Source organism: Mustela lutreola, chromosome 3 (genome assembly GCF_030435805.1).
Source record: "Mustela lutreola isolate mMusLut2 chromosome 3, mMusLut2.pri, whole genome shotgun sequence".
Lineage (NCBI taxonomy): Eukaryota > Metazoa > Chordata > Mammalia > Carnivora > Mustelidae > Mustela > Mustela lutreola.
Window position 1 is genome coordinate 39,520,669 of NC_081292.1, and position 18,138 is coordinate 39,538,806.

The 18,138-nt window shown below is 38.2% G+C and overlaps 1 protein-coding gene across 3 annotated transcripts in view; it reads right to left on the bottom strand.

The window, feature by feature from the left end:
- Positions 1 to 2,406: 2,406 nt before the first annotated feature.
- CPQ (carboxypeptidase Q) overlaps positions 2,407 to 18,138 on the bottom strand; it is a 448,436-nt gene continuing 432,704 nt past the window's right edge. For 2 of the 3 annotated variants that reach the window (XM_059165969.1, XM_059165968.1), the window contains one exon: positions 2,407 to 2,882. In XM_059165969.1, coding sequence (XP_059021952.1) covers positions 2,719 to 2,882 — 164 coding nt within the window. In that variant the 3' untranslated portion in view covers positions 2,407 to 2,718. The remainder of the gene's footprint in view (positions 2,883 to 18,138) is intronic. The other variant, XM_059165970.1, reaches the window with a different exon arrangement.

Sequence of the window (18,138 nt, forward strand, 5' to 3'; positions counted from 1 at the left end):
CCTCCAGCCGCGCTCCGAGCTCACTGAGCCCGCGACCGGTTCAAGGTTACCCCGAGCTGCGAGCTTACTGTCGGCTCTGTCTCTGTTATCGGCTTTCCCGTTCCAGTACCTGCAAGCTCTGCGACACTCAGACACCCCCGATCCTTCTGTGACCCTGCGGGACCTGAGGCCATGCTGACCCTGTGTGGGCTTCGCCCCGGTTTTGCCTCTGGAGTGATGTCCCTCAGTGGAACAGACTTTTAAAAGTCCTGATTTTGTGCGCCGTTGCTCCGCCGCTTGCCGGGAGCCGGCTCCTCCCCCCCGGGGTCCATCTTCCCATCGCTTTGGATTCACTTCTCCGCCGGTCCTACCTTTCAGAAAGTGGTTGTTTTTCTGTTTCCAGAATTGCTGTTCTTCTTCTCTTCGATCTGCCGATGGATTTTCAGGTGTTTGCAATCTTTAGATAAGCTCTCTAGCTGATCTCCGGCTAGCTGAAGCAGTCTCAGCCTGCCACTTCTCCGCCATCTTGACTCCTCCCTCCTGTGTTTCTCCAATTATGGTTTTTATTTATTTATTTTTTAAGTTTGTTTTTGCTCAGAATGTCATGGTTCTCTGTTTTAAAAAAGAATTTTTTTTTTGACTGTGAGTTTGTATTTATATTTATATTTATTATAGCTTTATTTATGGGAATTTCTTCAGACACTCACCACTTATTCAATAACGGTAATTTTCCTGGCAGTCTTCAAATTTATTTTTGGTTCACCATAGTATTGATGTATAATCCTTTGAGGTCTCAGTTTTATTGGGGGTTCTCTAGTATCCCTATTATGGCAGGCTTTGGGATTTGTCTAGAGTCCTCTGAGCCCTGAAAGGCGGTGAAAATGGAAGTGAAGTTTGCCACCTTCTGCAAATTTTCTCAGAGAGAAAACTGGTTTAATGTTCTGTGTCTCCCTCTTGGTTCGTCCCTTCACTTAGTTTTTTGTCTAATATTCTTTGCCTTTTAACCAGTTAGCTCATTTATTTAAGAAAGTGTTTCTCAGATAGTATCCAAATTTTTGGTTTTCAGTTTAAGGGTCAAAGTACCAGTTTGCTGCCTTGCCAGAAATGAAAGACCTATTGTATCTGCCAATTCTTTTCGTTATTACCATTAATAAAACGGATACTTTGCTCTTTCTGGATATTTAATTATATGTATGTTAGACCCCTTGATACCTAATTACATGTATGTTAGACCACAAACACATTAGATCACAACCCTTGAAAGCTCCATTCTTTTTTTTTTTTTTTTTTAATAAACATATAATGTATTAGCCCCAGGGGTACAGGTCTGTGAATTGCCAGGTTTTCACACTTCACAGCACTCACCATAGCACATACCCTCCCCAATTCATAACCCCACCACCCTCTCCGGACCGCCCTCCTGCCCCATACCACCCTGTTTGTTTTGTGACATTAAGAGTCTCTTATGGTCTGTTTCCTTCCCGATTCTTTTCCTACCCCCCAAAATCCCCATGTTGCATCTCCACGTCCTTTGAAAGCTCCATTCTGATCCTTGTTTTCCTTCACTAATTCTTCCTTTTGTGCTTTAGTTTGGGCCATTTTTATTGACCTATTTTTGAGTTCATCTATTCTTTCCTCAGTCTTGTTCATTCTGCTAAAGTACCCAACAAGGAAATGCTTCATCTCTGTTATTATATTTTTTATTTTGGCATTGACATTTGACTCTTTTATAGTTTTCATCTCTATGTTGAAATTCTCCTTCTGTTCATACACATAGTCCTGGATCTTTAATGTATCAGTCACAGTTACGTTAGAGTCCCCTCTGATAGTTCCAGCCTCTGGGTTATCTCTTAGTCTGGCTCTCTTATCTGCATTAACTCTTGACTATGCACTTGTTTTTTTCTTGCAGTTAAAAAAAATTTTTTTTAACTGAATACTGGACATTGTGTGGAAAGAACAGTAGGTATTGTTCCCAGAGTGGGCAAGGATCAATGTTTTTGCTCTATTAGGCTCTGTAAGTATTATTTAGCCTCACTGGGTTTCAACTGCACTAACAGAAAAATGGGAATAAGCCCCAACTTCATAGAAATACTGTATGAAATATGTAAAACATAAATATAAAATATTATCATCACTTACCTGGTGATAGGCCTTAGCATTTACGTTTAGTAAGGCAACTAGATTATATATACTTGATTTTTATCTCCAAATGGTGACATCTTTTTTTCCTGTTAGTTAAAAAACTCACATTTCATTTTAAAAATTCTAGTGAGATGAAAATGTACAAATTAGAAAGCCAAATGCCTCTACACATTCAGTTAAGACCATACTACAATTTTGCATTCCTCGACTCCTTCAAAAAATAACATAAAAATTGGTTTCACTGTATTTGATTCAATGTTTATAAACACACACATGAAAACCAGAGATCTTCCAAATTTTTATTGAGTATTTATCTTCAAAGCAGAAACAATAATTTTCACAGGTGGTATAAAGAAAGGTCCCCACTGTGATCCCTACCATATTTTGACTGTATGTGGGAGTGGGGATCATTTCTTCCTTTAGAAACAGAGAATTTGGAAAGTATTGAGAAAGATGGCAACAGAAAGTATGAGAAAGTATTACGCTTTGAAAATGGATCAGGTGAGATCAAACTGTTAGTTGAAGAGGGACTTCCTGGAGCTGCATTCCTAGAATTCCTGGCCAGAAAGGACACAAGGGCTTGCTTGCTTGTTCTCACTAAGACCTGGGCAGCATCTCCTCCATGTCTGCGATGACGTAAGAGACAACCGCCCAAACAGCAGCAGCCACATTCATCTGCTTTGGATCCATGACAGTCATGGTATCTCCATGGGAGTGATGGAAGGAGAAATATTTATAGAGGTCATCAACTAGACTGGCTCCTGGGAAGGAAAGAGAAAGAATTTTTTTAAATTAACACGTAATGTATTATTTGCTTCAGGAGTACCGGTCTGTGAATCATCAGTCTTACACAGTTCACAGTGCTCACCACAGCACATACCCTCCCCCGTACCCATCCCCCCCACCCTCCTTCCCTCCAGCAACCCTCAGTTTGTTTCCTGAGATTTAGAAACTCTTATGGAGACAAACCGTAAAAGACTCTTGATCTCAGGAAGAGGAAGAATTCTTAGCGAAGTATTTCGACAGAGATGTGGAAGAACTGCTCAGAAACCACTGCTCAGAAACTACTCTTCCCCACTTCATTCTTCCTGGTCCTACTGTGCAGGCTACCATGCAAAAGCATTACTCTCCCAGGCTGTCTGGCAGCAAGAAATGGCCAAGTGGACACCATACTTACTACAAGGATGTGAGTGGCAGGCTTTAGGAGAGTTCTAGGAAAAGTCTTTACTTTCCCAACAAGAGTCAGGAAAATGCCCTTGTGCTGTGTTAAAAGTAGATGAAAAAAAAAAAAAAAGGAGATAAAAAGTTTGGAAGTACATGGGGCTAAAAGCCCCCACACTAAAAAGTGCCAAGTGTAAAGACAAAAGGAGCCTGGATTTAGAAAACATCACTAGGCCACTGAACAGGCTCTCCAATGCCTACTTCTGGACTATTGGCCACATAAAAGAAAATAAACATTTATTTGTTTAAGTAACTGATACAAATATCCTATTTATTTATAAAAAGATAACATTTGCAGGGCACCTGGGTGGCTCAGTGTTAAGGTTAAAGCCTCTGCCTTCAGCTCAGGTCATAATCCCAGGATCCTGGGATCGAGCCTGCTCCCCTCCATCTCTCTCTGTCTGTCTCTCTGCCTACTTGTGATCTCTCTCTGTCAAATAAATAAATAAAATCTTAAAAAAAAAAAAGATAACATTTACTTTTGTATCTGCCAGAGTGCAAATTATGTACCTTCCTGGATACAAAAGAAAGCTCACACTCTTTTGCTCAAGGTTTCTTCTCAAATCATGGAGGGAAGGATATGATACTTTCCATAAGATTTCCCAACAACCTCCAAGGACATCAGCAGGTACCTCTGCCCCACTTATGAGCTTTCTTCTTTCTCTAGTGAAGCTTTTTCTAGCTTTCACCATGATTCACAGCCCTGGGGAGTCTCTGCCATCCCTTAGTCAACCTTAGGAACCTCCTGGGCCCAGTTTGTGGATTCCAACTGCAGTTCTTTATCCTCTTGCCTTATTAACTTATTGACGTACTGTCTTATAGTGAACTACACACACATAAGGTTGCAGAGAATGCAAGTGCGTATCATGACGGGTGACAATATAAAAAAGTACGCGTATGTCCACAGTCCAATGCAAGGAAGATATAACCAGTACCTCTGAAGCCCATTTTATGAGTTCCCCCACCCCTTGCCAATCCCTTCCTCCCTCCAGAGGTCCCCATTTTTCCGTTCTGCTTGTGTGTTAATCACTCCTTGACTTTTTAAAAAATAGTCTCACTGTATGTTTATATGTCATATAATAAATAAAATTAAAAAATAAATAAGTAAGTAAGTAAATAATTGTTTAACACTGTCTGCCTTTGAAACAGACACCAGATATATTTCTGTGACTTGCTTTTTCCCACTCAGTACGTTTAACTGTAGTATTTTCATTTTTTATTGCTGTATATTATTTCATTCTATTTATTTATACATTTTCCTGATGATGGACATTCAGGTTGCTTCCAGTTTTCTATTATTATATGTTGTTAGCAGCATTCTTTAGCATCTAAATAAAGGAATGAAATTCCTGGGCTATAGAGAGGTGTGTGCTCAATTTTATCGTGTAATTCCAAAATGCTGCCCTTTTCAATGTGCACTTCTGCTGTCAGTATCTGAGTCCTCCTCTTGTCTTACATCCTCTCTAGCACTCGCTTTTGTCAGGCTAATATTTGCTAATCTTGTGGGTATGAAATATTATCTCATTATGGTTTTAACTTTAATTGTTAAAATTATTAATGAAATTGAACATGTTTTCATATATGTATTTTTTGTCATTTATGTTTTCTCTTTTGTGAAATTATTTTTGCTCATTTTCAATAGATTTATCTTTTCTTATTGATTTGTAGGAATTCTTAAAATATTTTAGATACTAAGAATAAGAAGTATCTTAATTACTACTAGTAGCTTAGTGACTACTGCTTTCTATGTCTTATAATCTGGCAGAGCAAATTCTGTCACCTTCTCTTCCTTCCCCTTCAGGAATGTCTTCCTATTCTTAACTGATCTTTCAGATGAAGTTTGGAATCATTTTTAAATTGCATAAAAAATATTCTTGGAATTTGATGGAAGTTGTGTTAATCCACATGTCAATTTCAGGAGAACTCACATCTTTATATTAGGATATTGTGTTCTTATCCATGAAAATGTTTCTATTTATTCAAGTCTTCTGTAGCATCTTTAAAGTTTTGTGATGCAGCTTGCATACTTTTTGTTAGTTATCTTTTCTCCAAGGAGCATATAATTGTAAATTATACATTTAAAAAAACGGCATTTTCTGTTTGTGGCTATCCTTTTTTAGCATCAAGGATATATCTGATTCATTAAAAGGCAGGTGTTCCTTCTTTTGTACACTCGGGAGCAGTTTGTGTAAGAATGATTCATTTCCTGGTTTTTGTTTTTGTTGTTGTTGTTTTTTTTTTTTTTAAAGAACTCTTTACAAAACCATCTAAGTCCCCGCATCTGGGTGTCTGGGTGGCTCAGTCATTAAGCGTCTGCCTTCAGCTCAGGTCATGATCCCAGGGTCCTGAGATGGAACCCTGCATCAGGATTCCTGCTCAGCAGGAAGCCTGATTCTCCCTCCCCCTCTGCTTGTGTTCTCTCTCTTGCTGTGTCTCTCTCTATCAAATAAATAAATAAAATCTAGAAAAAAAAAACCCCAAACCCAAAAGAACCCATTTAAGTCTGATAATTTGCTTATGGGAAATATTTTAACTAATGATTTAATTTCTATCCTGGTTATGGGGCTACTGGGATTTTGTATTTCTTCCTGAATTAACTTTGGAAATTATATTTTTTAGGAATGTGTGAGTTTTGCCCAAATATTCAAAATAATCAAAATCAAAATAATCAGCATGAAATTATCAGTAATATCCCGTTTTTATCTCTGTTTATGTCTGCATGTATAGGAATGAACTTTTTTTCATTCTCCATATTAGTTATTAGTGTCTTCTCTCTTTTTTGTTCATCAGCAGCTGTTGTCAGCAGTTTGTCAGTCTTATTAGTCTTTTGGAAAAAAAGACTGGGGGAGCACCTGGGTGGCTCAGTCGTTAAGCATCTGCCTTCAGCTCAGGTCATGATCCCAGGGTGCTGGGATGGAGCCCTGCATCAGGATCCCTGGTCAGCGGGAAGCCTGATTCTCCCTCTCCCACTCCCCTGTTGGTGTTCCCTCTCTCGCTGTGTCTTTGTGTGAAATAAATAAAAAAAAAATCTTTTAAAGAAGAAAAAGAAAAGAAAAAATAAAGAACTTTTTTGAACACTCTACTATAGAGTGCTTTTCCTTCCATTGATGTCTACTCATGTTTATTGCTTCCCTCCTTCTTCCTTATTTGCTTTTTTAAAAATTTGCTTTATTTGCTTTTTGCTTTATTTGCTTTTGCTTTTCTTTTTCTAACATCTTGAGGTGAATGTTCAGTTTATTGCTTTGCAGTGTTCTGTCTCCAGCATAAGCAATAAGGCTGCAATCTTCCTCCTACTGCTGCTTCGGCTATCTACAGCCCTATAGCCCACCAGCTCTGTGGAGTATGGTCAAGATCACGGAGTTCTAAATGTTCACCAATTCCTGGTTTGATTTTTTTCTTTGACACACAAGTTAGAATGTGTTTTCTAATTTTTAAAATGCATGGGGTTCCCTTATTTTTTCATTACTGATTTCTAATTGAACCGATAGAGAATACAGGTTATACGATACAGTTTCTTTTCAATCCATTGAGATTTTCTCTGTGGCCTATTGTGTGATCCATTTTTACGAATGTTCCATGTGTGGAAAAGAACGTGATTCCTGTATGCTGTGTATATGCGTGAGATCACGCTTGTTTCTTCAAATCTCTTAACACCTAACGGATTTATTTTCTATTTGAGCTATCAATTTTGAGAGGGATATGTGAAAATGTCCCTCTGTGATTTTGGATTTCTTTTTTCTTGCAGTTCCAGCAATTTCTTTTTTATATATTTCAAACTTACACTATTAGGGGCACACAAATTTAGAGTTACAGCTTCCTGGTAAATTGAACATCTTTATTAATGCGTAGTTATCCTCTTCATTTTTAGTAATGCTTTTCTTCTTGAAGTTAGTTTTTCCTAATACTTAATACAGCCATACCTTCTTCCTTTACCCTCGTATGTCTTCTCCCATTATTTTACTTGCACTCTTCCTTTCTCCTTATGTTTTTAGAGGCTTCTGTTATGAAGACTTTAAAGCTGAATTTTAAAAATCTAGTCTAACAGTCTGAATTTTAACTGGACAGTATAATTTCTTTGTAAGATTTTATTTATTTATTTGAAAGACAGAGGTCACAAGTAGGCAGAGAGCAGGCAGAGGGAGAGGAAGGGAAGCAGGCTCCCTGCTGAGCAGAGAGCCCGATGTGGGGCTCGATCCCAGAACCCTGGGATCATGCCCTGAGCTGAAGGCAGAGGCTTTAATCCACTGAGCCACCCAGGCACCCCATGGACAGTATAATTTCTTTATGAAGATTGTGATTACTATTAAGTTAAATTCATTTATGCCATACTAGTTTTTGCTTTCTATTTGTTAATTGTGTTTTCTAGATTTGTTTTTTTTTCTCCCTTTCCTTTCTTGCTTTCCTCTGTGTTGATTTTCCCCCCATCATTCCTTCTTTCTCTCCAATTTACTAGTTTGGAGTTGACACACTTTATTTCAATTCCATCAGTGGAGACCCTAGAAATCTTAGCTCATATATTTAGCCAAAGTTAATCAATATCTTATATAAGGACACTAGGGTCCTTTTGTCTCCAGATGCACTCACTGCTCATTCAAAACCATGATCCAGGGAAACAAATTGGCAGATATCCTCACACAAATGCCAGGCTCCAGAGTTTTCTTACCTCTATAAATTCTTGCTTTATCATTTTTCATCTCTGAGGAATTTCCTTATTTTGCCTCATTAAGCCATGTATTATAGAAAGACAGTTATAATTTTACCCAAAATAGTTTTTGGGGGAGGAATGTGTCTATAAACTTCTGGTCTACCATGTTAATAGAGTTCTCTTCCTATAGTCCTCTACTTCCTGCCCTGTGGATTGGACCTTGTCCTTGTTCCTATGATCTTCGGGCCTTAGCATGCTGTCTAGATTTTCTCTATCCCAGCCCAAGTTTTTAAAACTTCGTGCCAAGGTTTACCTCTATCTAAGTCCCTAAACTTCTTGTTCTGAAGTAGAATTTGGATTTATCTCCATTCATATTTCACACTGAGTTCAGCTATAGTGCTATTAAACAAACATAAGCCAGTGAAGAAAAAAAAAAAAAAGTATAAAAGAAAAATTCAGTGGTCACCTCTGACAACTAATGACTCCAGTGCCTGCCAGGAAATATCCAAAACAGGGTGTATTAAGCTGACAATGCCTATCAAACCCTTCACCCTTGTAGAGGAAAGTCCTTCCAATTCAATGATTTTTCTTTCTAAACTGGTAAAACATGTTTTCTGTTAGCCCATGGCTCTGAAAAAGTGGGATCTGTCAGTGGATGGGCTGGAGTTGAGGTCCACAAATATTCAGAAGGTTCGGTCCAGTTCAATTGGGCAATTGTACTTGAGTTCCTACAATACTCTGGGCAGTGGTCTAAGTACTGAGGCAGACGTAAAGATGAAAAAGACACAGCTGCTTCTGTCTTTCAAAAGAGAGCTTTTAAAAAAAAAAAAAAAAAAAAAGAGAGAGCTTTTGACAGAGTGTCCACAAGCAATAATAACACAGAATGTACTGAGTGCCATGAGGAAAGGACAAAGAAACAGCAGATGCCTCGTGTATCTGAATGACCTTTGGCCCCTAGACTAGGTCCTCTTGCTGTGTGCACTCCATACTTCTCTTATAATCTCCACCACCTTTTGTTATAATTTTATGTTTGACATCTGATTTCCCCACTAAACTGTAAACTCTCTGAAGGTAATACCTCTGTTTTGTTCTCTGCTCTGTCACCAATGCTTATAATATAGTGCCAAATAAAAGATGAATGTGTATTTGTTGAGCTAATGAATGAAACTGGTGAATTTTCTGAGTGAACTGGGCCTTGAATGTGCTGTACCAGTCAGAGTCCTTGTAGGAAACAGATGGGTCCTCCAAAAAAGTAATGTGGAGAATTTGATGAAAGGACTATTTACAAAGAGTGGTTGGGGTTAAATAAAGCTCAGAAGAGATGATGAAGCATCCCAAGGCTGGCAAGAAAGAGACATTACCACTCCTAGGCTTGGAAGGCAAAGAGAGCAGCTCTGGCTTCAGGAGAGGGTCACCAGGGGAGCCATAGCTATTTGTAGAAGTCGGGGAATCAATCAGTTTCCTGCCGGTGCCTCCTGTATCCTATGGGGCTTCCCCATGGCCAAACCCAATCATAAGCCAGAGGGAAGGAGTGATTTGTTAGTATGCAGTCCAAAACAGTCTCTAGGGCCACAACAGAGAAAGGTCAGGATTGATACGGAGTGGTAAAAGAGAATTTTAACATAAATACTTAAGATATCAACAGACAAGAGATGGGGTGAAGACATTCCAAGTGAGAGTATGTGAGCATTCTACTTTGGGTGATGTGTTTGTGTGGGTAACTTAGGTTAATTATTGGCAGATAAATTATTGGTAACCAACTGTGGAAAGTCCTGAATATTAGGCTGAAAATAGATGGAATGTATTAAGCTGAAAATAGATGGAATGGGGAGACTTTGGGAACCAAAGGGCAGGAAGGCAGGGAGACTAGAGTTCCATCTTAGGGACATCTCCAGAGGAATGTAGAGGTGGAGTTCTGTAAACATCATGGTGGTGAAGAGAAGGCTAGAGAAGAGGTATCATCTGGGGGCAGGTGACAAAGACCAGGGCCACATGAGAATATCCTAGTTTCTGAAATTCTCTAGAAAGCATATGGATGAAGATAATCAAAATTCCCAGTGAAAAGGCCAGAGGTCCATTTTAAAACCAGAAGATTCCTTATGTCATGATCTCACAGCACACCCAGGAGAGACAAATCTGTTTGCTTACTTTGGTAGGAGCAAGAAGCATTTTAACAGAAACTGTGACATTTTAGAACCAGCTGAGCCTGTGAGGAGCATATGCTGTCTGGATCCCAGAGAGCTTCAGGTGGAATACAAATTCATGTGCAAGTTAAGGACAAAGTCAAGAGTGAAGTTCAAGGAATGAAAGTCACCGAGGGTAGATGGAAGATGAATTAGAATCATGTACACGAAGAAACAGGAAAGGACATTTTACTCCAGTAGACAGAGTATGGCTCACTTGGGGTTGTTTTCCTGCAATCCAGCGCTTCTTAAAGATACTGCATGATGGGTTATGGGAAAGGCTCCAAATTCCAGACTGAAAAAATAGAAGCAAGATAGACTTGTGTGTGCCCTCTCCAGGCCTCTGAAATTCCCGTTCAGTCTCAGATTGAAAGAACTTGCCTGCCAGATGGGTGGGAATTTGGCTGCCTCCCCTCACAACTGGAGCGTTAGAGAAGGCATTTCCTCAGAGATCATCGAAGTTCCCATGAACATTTTATATAACTAAAACAACTCCAGAAAATCTGATATTACCAATGAGAATGCTGATAACCACAGGCGATAGGAGGTGGGCCTCTTGGCTGCCTTGCAGCTTTGTCTCCGCAATTCCAAGGAGACATTTTATCAGTGACAGCTACTAATCTAAAAGACCAGCACTGAGGGAGAGCCTGCATTTCAATTTTGAGAGCACCTGACATGCTCTCTTGGGTGGAGGGAGTGTTAACTCTCCCTGGGGATAAATTGCAGTCTCTTTTGACAGGTATATGAGCTCTGAACAGGGAATCATCAAACGCTTTTTAGAAATAGAAAGCTGGTAGGAAGGAGTCTGCTCTGAAGGCCAACATTCACCCCCTGGAAAAAAACTACAGCATTATTAGGGTAGTTCACTGTTAGGAAATTATTTCTAAGGGACACTTGGAATTTAAGGATGTGAAGACATGTATCCTTGAGTATGTCAGCCAAGAAGTTAGACCTACACAGGGAGATATAGCTGGGAACACAGGTGTTACAGTCAGATGGGCCTAGGTTCAAATTCAAACTCTTCTGCTTAATAACTGGGTGACTTTGGGTGAATCATATAAGGCCTTTTTAGTCTTAGTTTTCTCACTCATGAAATGGGGCTCCTAGGATCTGACTTTCAAGGTTCTGGTCAAAATTAGTAGGCATTCATTTAGTACTTTATTACAGATGTTAGAGATCCATAGGGATGACCCGATATATACACAGCAACTTGATCAATTAAATGCAACTTGGAGGGACTTAAAGTTGGAATTTAGTAAGTTAAAGTTCTGACAAGTGTTCTTAAAGATGAAATAGCTGGGCCATGATGTCTGTTCTATATGACCCCACCTCGACCTGTTTGGATTATTTTTCCTTCTCCTCCTTCCCATCCCTTTCTCTCCTCTCTGAATCTTTTTCTATAAACATTCATGTCAGAAAATATTTTCCAGCTGTGTGACTGGGTGAAGATGGTCCAATGAATATTGTAAGAAATATCCAACCTGCCCCATACTGTTCACAGCAGATTCCAATCTTCACAGAGAGATCTCAGTAATGACTGTGGTCGTGCAGGATATTGGAACAAGACTGAATACCTGCTAATTCCTAAAAAGATCGGGGTGGGGGGGAGCAAATATACAAAGATTCTCATATCCTCCTCTTTTCATAGGTTGACTCTCATTCATTTGTAATCAGTGGATTTTCATGTACACAAATTAGGCAATTCATGCAATGAGAAGTTTTTGAAAGACATTTGAAAGCTTTGAAAGTTTAAATTCAAGTCTGTTATTTCAGCACATACATTGGCTGCTGCAATGTTGCATGAAAGATGCACTAACAGGCAATCAGCTGTGGAAAATCCATTTCTCCTTTATAAACAGATCTTGAACAGTCTGGGGTATGCAATTTAATTGCAATGGAATGGATTACAGACATTCCCCTGATCATAATTGTGGGGTTAGAGAAGAATGTTATGGTCTTAACTTATTCCCTGCAAGAAAATGGTCCCCCTAGTATCTATAAAATCTAAAAGACATTTAAACTTTAATTAAAATTATTATTTCTTTTAGCAACATTATCAATGAAAAACATTATTGCCAAAACAATTAGAAAATCAATTCATGGACTTTGTAGACATTTAATCTTTCTTTTCAAAAAGGGCAGCTTTATCCCTATGGTATTAAATATCATTGAAAATTGGAGTAAGAAGCAGTTAATTAATAGCTTCCTAACCCATAGCTCTCCAGAAAAGAAAGCAACTTCTAAGCGAAAAAGGAAAAGGAAAACAAAAACAAAAAAACCCAGAATTCTTCCTGGTTCAGTTGTGGTAGTTTATATGTTTCTAGGAATGTATCCATTTCTTCCAGATTGTCAAATTTATTGGCGTAGAGTTGCTCATAGTATGTTCTTATAATAGTTTGTATTTCTTTGGTGTTAGTTGTGATCTCTCCTTTTTCGTTCATGATTTTATTTATTTGGGTCCTTTCTCTTTTCTTTTTGATAAGTCGGGCCAGGGCCAACCCATTAATATTCTTATTTCCCTCTTGAACAGCCTTCCAACTTCCACATGAGCTTCATAATTTTACCTTTTAGAAAATTGTAATTTAGTACCTTCTCCCTACAAACCTTAGGTGAATAATCACATTCGTATATGATAAGGTTTTTATCTTTGAGTTTATTATTTATGTGTGTATGTGTATTTATAGCTTCATATATAGCTGGAGAGAAACACCCATACCACTCTGTGCTTCTGTCCATTTTTGTAACACAAAATAACATCGATACTTCTTTTGGAGGGGTGATTTTGAATCTTACTTCTTGTTATATATTGGTCCCAATTTATTATTCTCCCTTTGTCCATATAGAACTTATTATCCACTTCCATAGCCTCTTGTCAGTAAAAGTCCCACCTATCTGAGCCAATGTGATTCCTCATAAATTCTTTTCTGCAGTTTCTCTCCACACTTGGGGAAAGATGCTCAATAAGGAAACATCTGTTAAAAAATGGTTTCTGACAGAATGTACTGTCAGAACATTCAATGTATGTGGGTCTTGGCATTAAAAAGACTAAAGATTGTTTCTAGTACAGTATTTACAATGAAAACCTTAAAATTATCCTGGGTTTTCCAATAATTCTGCTCAAATTAACAGATTTTGATTTCTGGCTACAGATGCAAAAAAAGCTATGAAGCTACTGTGCAATAGAAAGCAGGTGTTAAGATACAAACCTTTGGGGCACGTGCACCCGAATGTTTATAGCAGCAATGTCCACAATAGCCAAACTATGGAAAGAACCTAGATGTCTATCAACAGATGAATGGATAAAGAAGATGTGGTATATATACACAATGGAATACTATGCAGCCATCAAAAGAAATGAAATCTTGCCATTTGTGATGACGTGGATGGAACTAGAGGGTATCATGCTTAGTGAAATAAGTCAATCGGAGAAAGACAACTATCATATGATCTCCTTGATATGAGGAAGTGGAGATGCAACGTGGGGGGTTTGGGTGTAGGAAAAGAATAAATGAAACAAGATGGGATCGGGAGGGAGAAAAATCACAAGTGACTCTTAATCTCACAAAACAAACTGAGGTTTGCTGGGGGGAGGGGGGCCAAGAGAGGGGGGTGGGGTTATGGACATTGGGGAGGGTATGTGAGTGCTGTGAAATGTGTAAACCTGGAGATTCAAAGATCTGTACCCCTGGGGATAAAAATACATTATATGTTCATAAAAAAATAAAAAATTTAATTAAAAAAAAGATACAAACCTTTGTCTCTGCTTAACACCTCCCATTCTTTTGGCCAGCAGAGACAAAGGAAATGAGACAAATTGGAAGTATTACATGGACATGCTGTTCTAGACTTATTTCCTATACTGAATATTAATAATTCTCCAAGACTCGTTGGCAGGAGTATTGCAGAAATGCCCGGGTGACATGGGAGAGCGGAAGCCCCAATTTTGCCACCCACTATTCAATGATTATGGTATTGAAGGCCAACCATTTGACAGGAGGATGTCTGTTCCTGAAAGTGGTCACAAAGGGAGACTCTATGAGCCTCTGACCAGTAAGTCTCACTTCCACATGGCCAGGCTAATGGAGTTATGAAATCCAAGCACTTTAACACATAGTTTATAAGGAAAAAGAAATCATGGCTTTTGTAAGAGTAAGCCTTGGCTTCTTTATGATGATTAAAAAGTTAAAAAAAAAAAAAAAGGTTGTAAGAAAAGAGAAAGGGGTTTTCTACCTATTCAAAGAACCTTTGATTAAACTATGCTACAACCAAAAAGGTTGGCTTGCTGTGGAAGCGAATGTTTGCTGTGCATACAGAACTAACTGGCTATCACACAAAGAAAAGAAGCAACAGGTATTTCTTTGCAAGGAAGTCCACCTGAGGGTTGGTATCATTATTTGGAATTGGAATCAGTCTTGAAAGCCTTTCCAGTTACACTGTTGATCTCCATTATCCCCCCCAATAAGTAGGACAGGCTAAAATTGCACCTTTTAGGGTAGCAAGTATAAATTCACCACTGATGAAGCCATACTTGGTTTCAAAGAAATGAAGCTAGTTGAGAGGGTACACTTAATAATTTTAGGTCATGTCAAACTGGATAGCCAAAATCTCCACAAAATTCCTCTGGGGGCCATTGTCAGAAGCAGAATTATGGGCTGGATGGACCATGAGCCTGCACCGAGATGGGCTTGTTTTCACTTCTAGATACCATAGTGTCAAGGTCACAAGAAGATACACCATGGAAAATAGGAAACCATATATAAAATAAAGTTTTACTACTAAAAACAATCCCAGCTGAAAAGAGGCTATCTTAAAAATATAATAAAATTTAAGTACTAATGAATACATGTATCATATCCAGAAACCAGGAAGATGGTGTTATGTGAATCAATTTAGAAGTAGCTTAAGTCAATGAAGACAACTGATCTGGGAGTGAGAGTCTCTTGATTTCTTTCTATTCTCCATATTCATTTATGTGTCAGACAGCATAAATTTATCCAAAATAAGTGTGTCCATGATTTTGTGCAAGGCAGGCGGTTCAACAAAGAGATGACAAATTACTTGGCTAATGCTGCAAAATATTAGTAAACTTTCCTCCACCTCAGCTTCCAAGGAAAAACAATAATAGACACATGGTGAATAATTCTTGCCTCAAGCCATCATCCTTGAAAATGGAGCAAAATCAGATGTTGAATTCACCAATTAGATGATGAATATTTTGGTAAATAATTGGCTCATCTATTGAGCTTTCATTTTATTTATGCAAATAAGCTTTTTCTTTCTTGGTCACCTGAGAGGTTCCCATTTGGCAGTTAAATGTAGCCCCTTTAGCCGACTATCCACTAGAAGGATGAAACTTTCTTTTCACATAAAACCTTCTAAAATATAACTTTCTAAAAATTATTACTCAGTGAAGGAAAAAATAAGCTAAACACAAAAAGCTTTGTGAATTCCAAAACAAAAGAAGTAAATGTTTAAGAAGGAGCTTGGAAATGAATATGCATTTAATGCAAACATATTTCACTTAAAGAAAAACATCAATTCCAGAATTATCCATTAGATGCTAACACTTGTGAAAAGATCCTGGCTCCTGGCAATCTACTTATAGAGAATCTACAAGGCTATGGTGCAAATTTAACATTTAAATGTAACTAAATTTCCAGTGCATTTATGGTTGGCCCTCATTAATATAATTTTAAGGAAATTCTTATAATGAAGAAATAGTGATTATTCTCAATAGCCACCCAAAATATAGTTATAGTACATTTGATTAAATGCCTCTGTGGTGAGATACATTTCTGTGTTCTCTTTAAGAAAAAAAAAAAAAAAGGCCAAGGATGACAAAGGAAGCTAATGGTACTTTGTGGGATAACATGTCATTAGCTGTTCCATCATTTATGCTGAAACTCCTGAATTACTGGGTAAGGTAAATAGTGCTTGAGATTTGCTGCTACGAACCCTGAAATAGTTTCCAGCACAAAATTTATAAATAATACCAGGAGTCCTACTGTTTCATCTCCTAAGTCATTTTACTTAAAGACTTTAGAATTCTCGACAAAGGTAAAAATATACAGTCCTTTACTAATTAAACTGGTAAGAAGACCTCATTAGGAAGGATATGTAACATGAAGCATGAATTATTTCTTGTTTAATTTCATACAGAATAGGGTGCCTGGGTGGCTTAGTCAGTTAAGCATGTGTATTTGGCTCACTCATGATCCCAGAGTTCTGGGATCGAGTCCCACCCACATTAGGCTCCTTGCTCAGCAGGAAGTCTGCTTTTCCCCTCCCTCTGCCTGATGTTCCCCCTGATTATGCTCTCTCTCTCCCTCTCACTCTGTCAAATAAAATAAAATAAAATAAAAAGATAACTTCATACAGAATAGAAACAATTGTTCTGTTATTATAAATAAGTTAAATGACTACTTAGGATGATCACAGTGACATTTCCAATGTCGAACTCATTGCTGCACAGCAAGACAGGCCCTAGGGATTCTGCCAAACATGGCCTGGATATACAGCTTTTGAAAAGCAGATCATGTTCATTCATTTGTTATCTACTGAACTCTTACTAAGTACCAAGTACCTTGCTAAGCCCTGGGCAAACAATGGTGGGCATAACTTAAACGTGTGTGCTCTCATGGAATTTCACAGAACTTTCCATCTAGTAGAGTATATCTGTAGAAAGGGAGTTGACTAAGATTACATCCAAAACTACTTGGGATGTCACAGATGAAATTCAAAAGGGAAAAAGCCTTGTTCTCTCCAAGTCACTGATTTTAATGCAACAAAGACTGTTTATGAGGATGTCTCTCACTATGGGCATGGTACAGAGACTGGGAAATAGCACTCCTGATTATTGTCTCCAGGATATTGGTTCTGTATAATGACATATCATTTAATGATGAAAAAGGTAACAAAATCATGACCATAATCATAGCCAGGATTTACTAAGTACTTTCTATGTTCCATGGCCTTAACTAAACATTTGACATTCATTATCTTATCAAATCATCATAATGATTCTCTAATTATTATTATCCTCGTTTTACAGATGAATAAAGTTCGGCTTAAAGGTTATGATGATGATTAGAAGCAAAAGAGTCTGGTGAGAGGATCAGTAGACTTTTTTTTTTTTTTTTTTTTTTTTTTTGCCTTGTGCTGAATTCATCCCTTCATCTTAAAGATGAAGACCACAGGATAGGGAGTTTTGGCCTCACAGAGTGGTTGGAAAGGGCAATCCTATGAATCTGCCATCCCCTGATAACCCATGCCCACATAATCACCCATCCTTTCTTTCCAGGTAACTTCTCACATGAACCTGTTTTTTTTTTTTTTTTTTGAAATTGCTTCTATAAGATTCCATAATAGAATGCAATGTACATCTCCACAATTATATCCTTCCCTTTCTTCTAATTCAACGTTTCATGCTTGGTAACAGACATCTAAATCCATTCTGCTTATTGAGGGCAAAACCCACTCTGCCTATGATCAATGGATTGTCAAAATGGCTACTGTCCCTCTTAGCTTTTAGGATCACTTCTGTTTGTGGAGAAATGCCTTGTCTCCCTGAAAGCTTTCTTTTCACAGAAGTCAGGGCTGGGAGAGAACTTCTCCAGTCTGTCACATGCACCACATACCCAACAAGTTTGTTCCACTTTGGCTGATCGGAATTAAACATTCTCCCAGCCCCATGGGCTCTGGAAATTGTTCAGCCTCCAGCAACCTGATAGCTGTTCTTTGCTGCATCTTGTAGAATTTTAACCCTATACATGCTCAGCTCAGAATGCAACAAAAGACTCAAAGAGAACCTTATGAAGATTTCTGGATCACTTTTTTGGTTTAGCTACCTCTTCTCTGGCATTCTGTCCTACTGTCCAATGTATGAAATTAGCTCTTTGATGTATTTTGCACAGTTTTCTACTGTGTTTGCTTTAAAGATTTTACTTATTTGTCAGAAAGAGAGAGAGA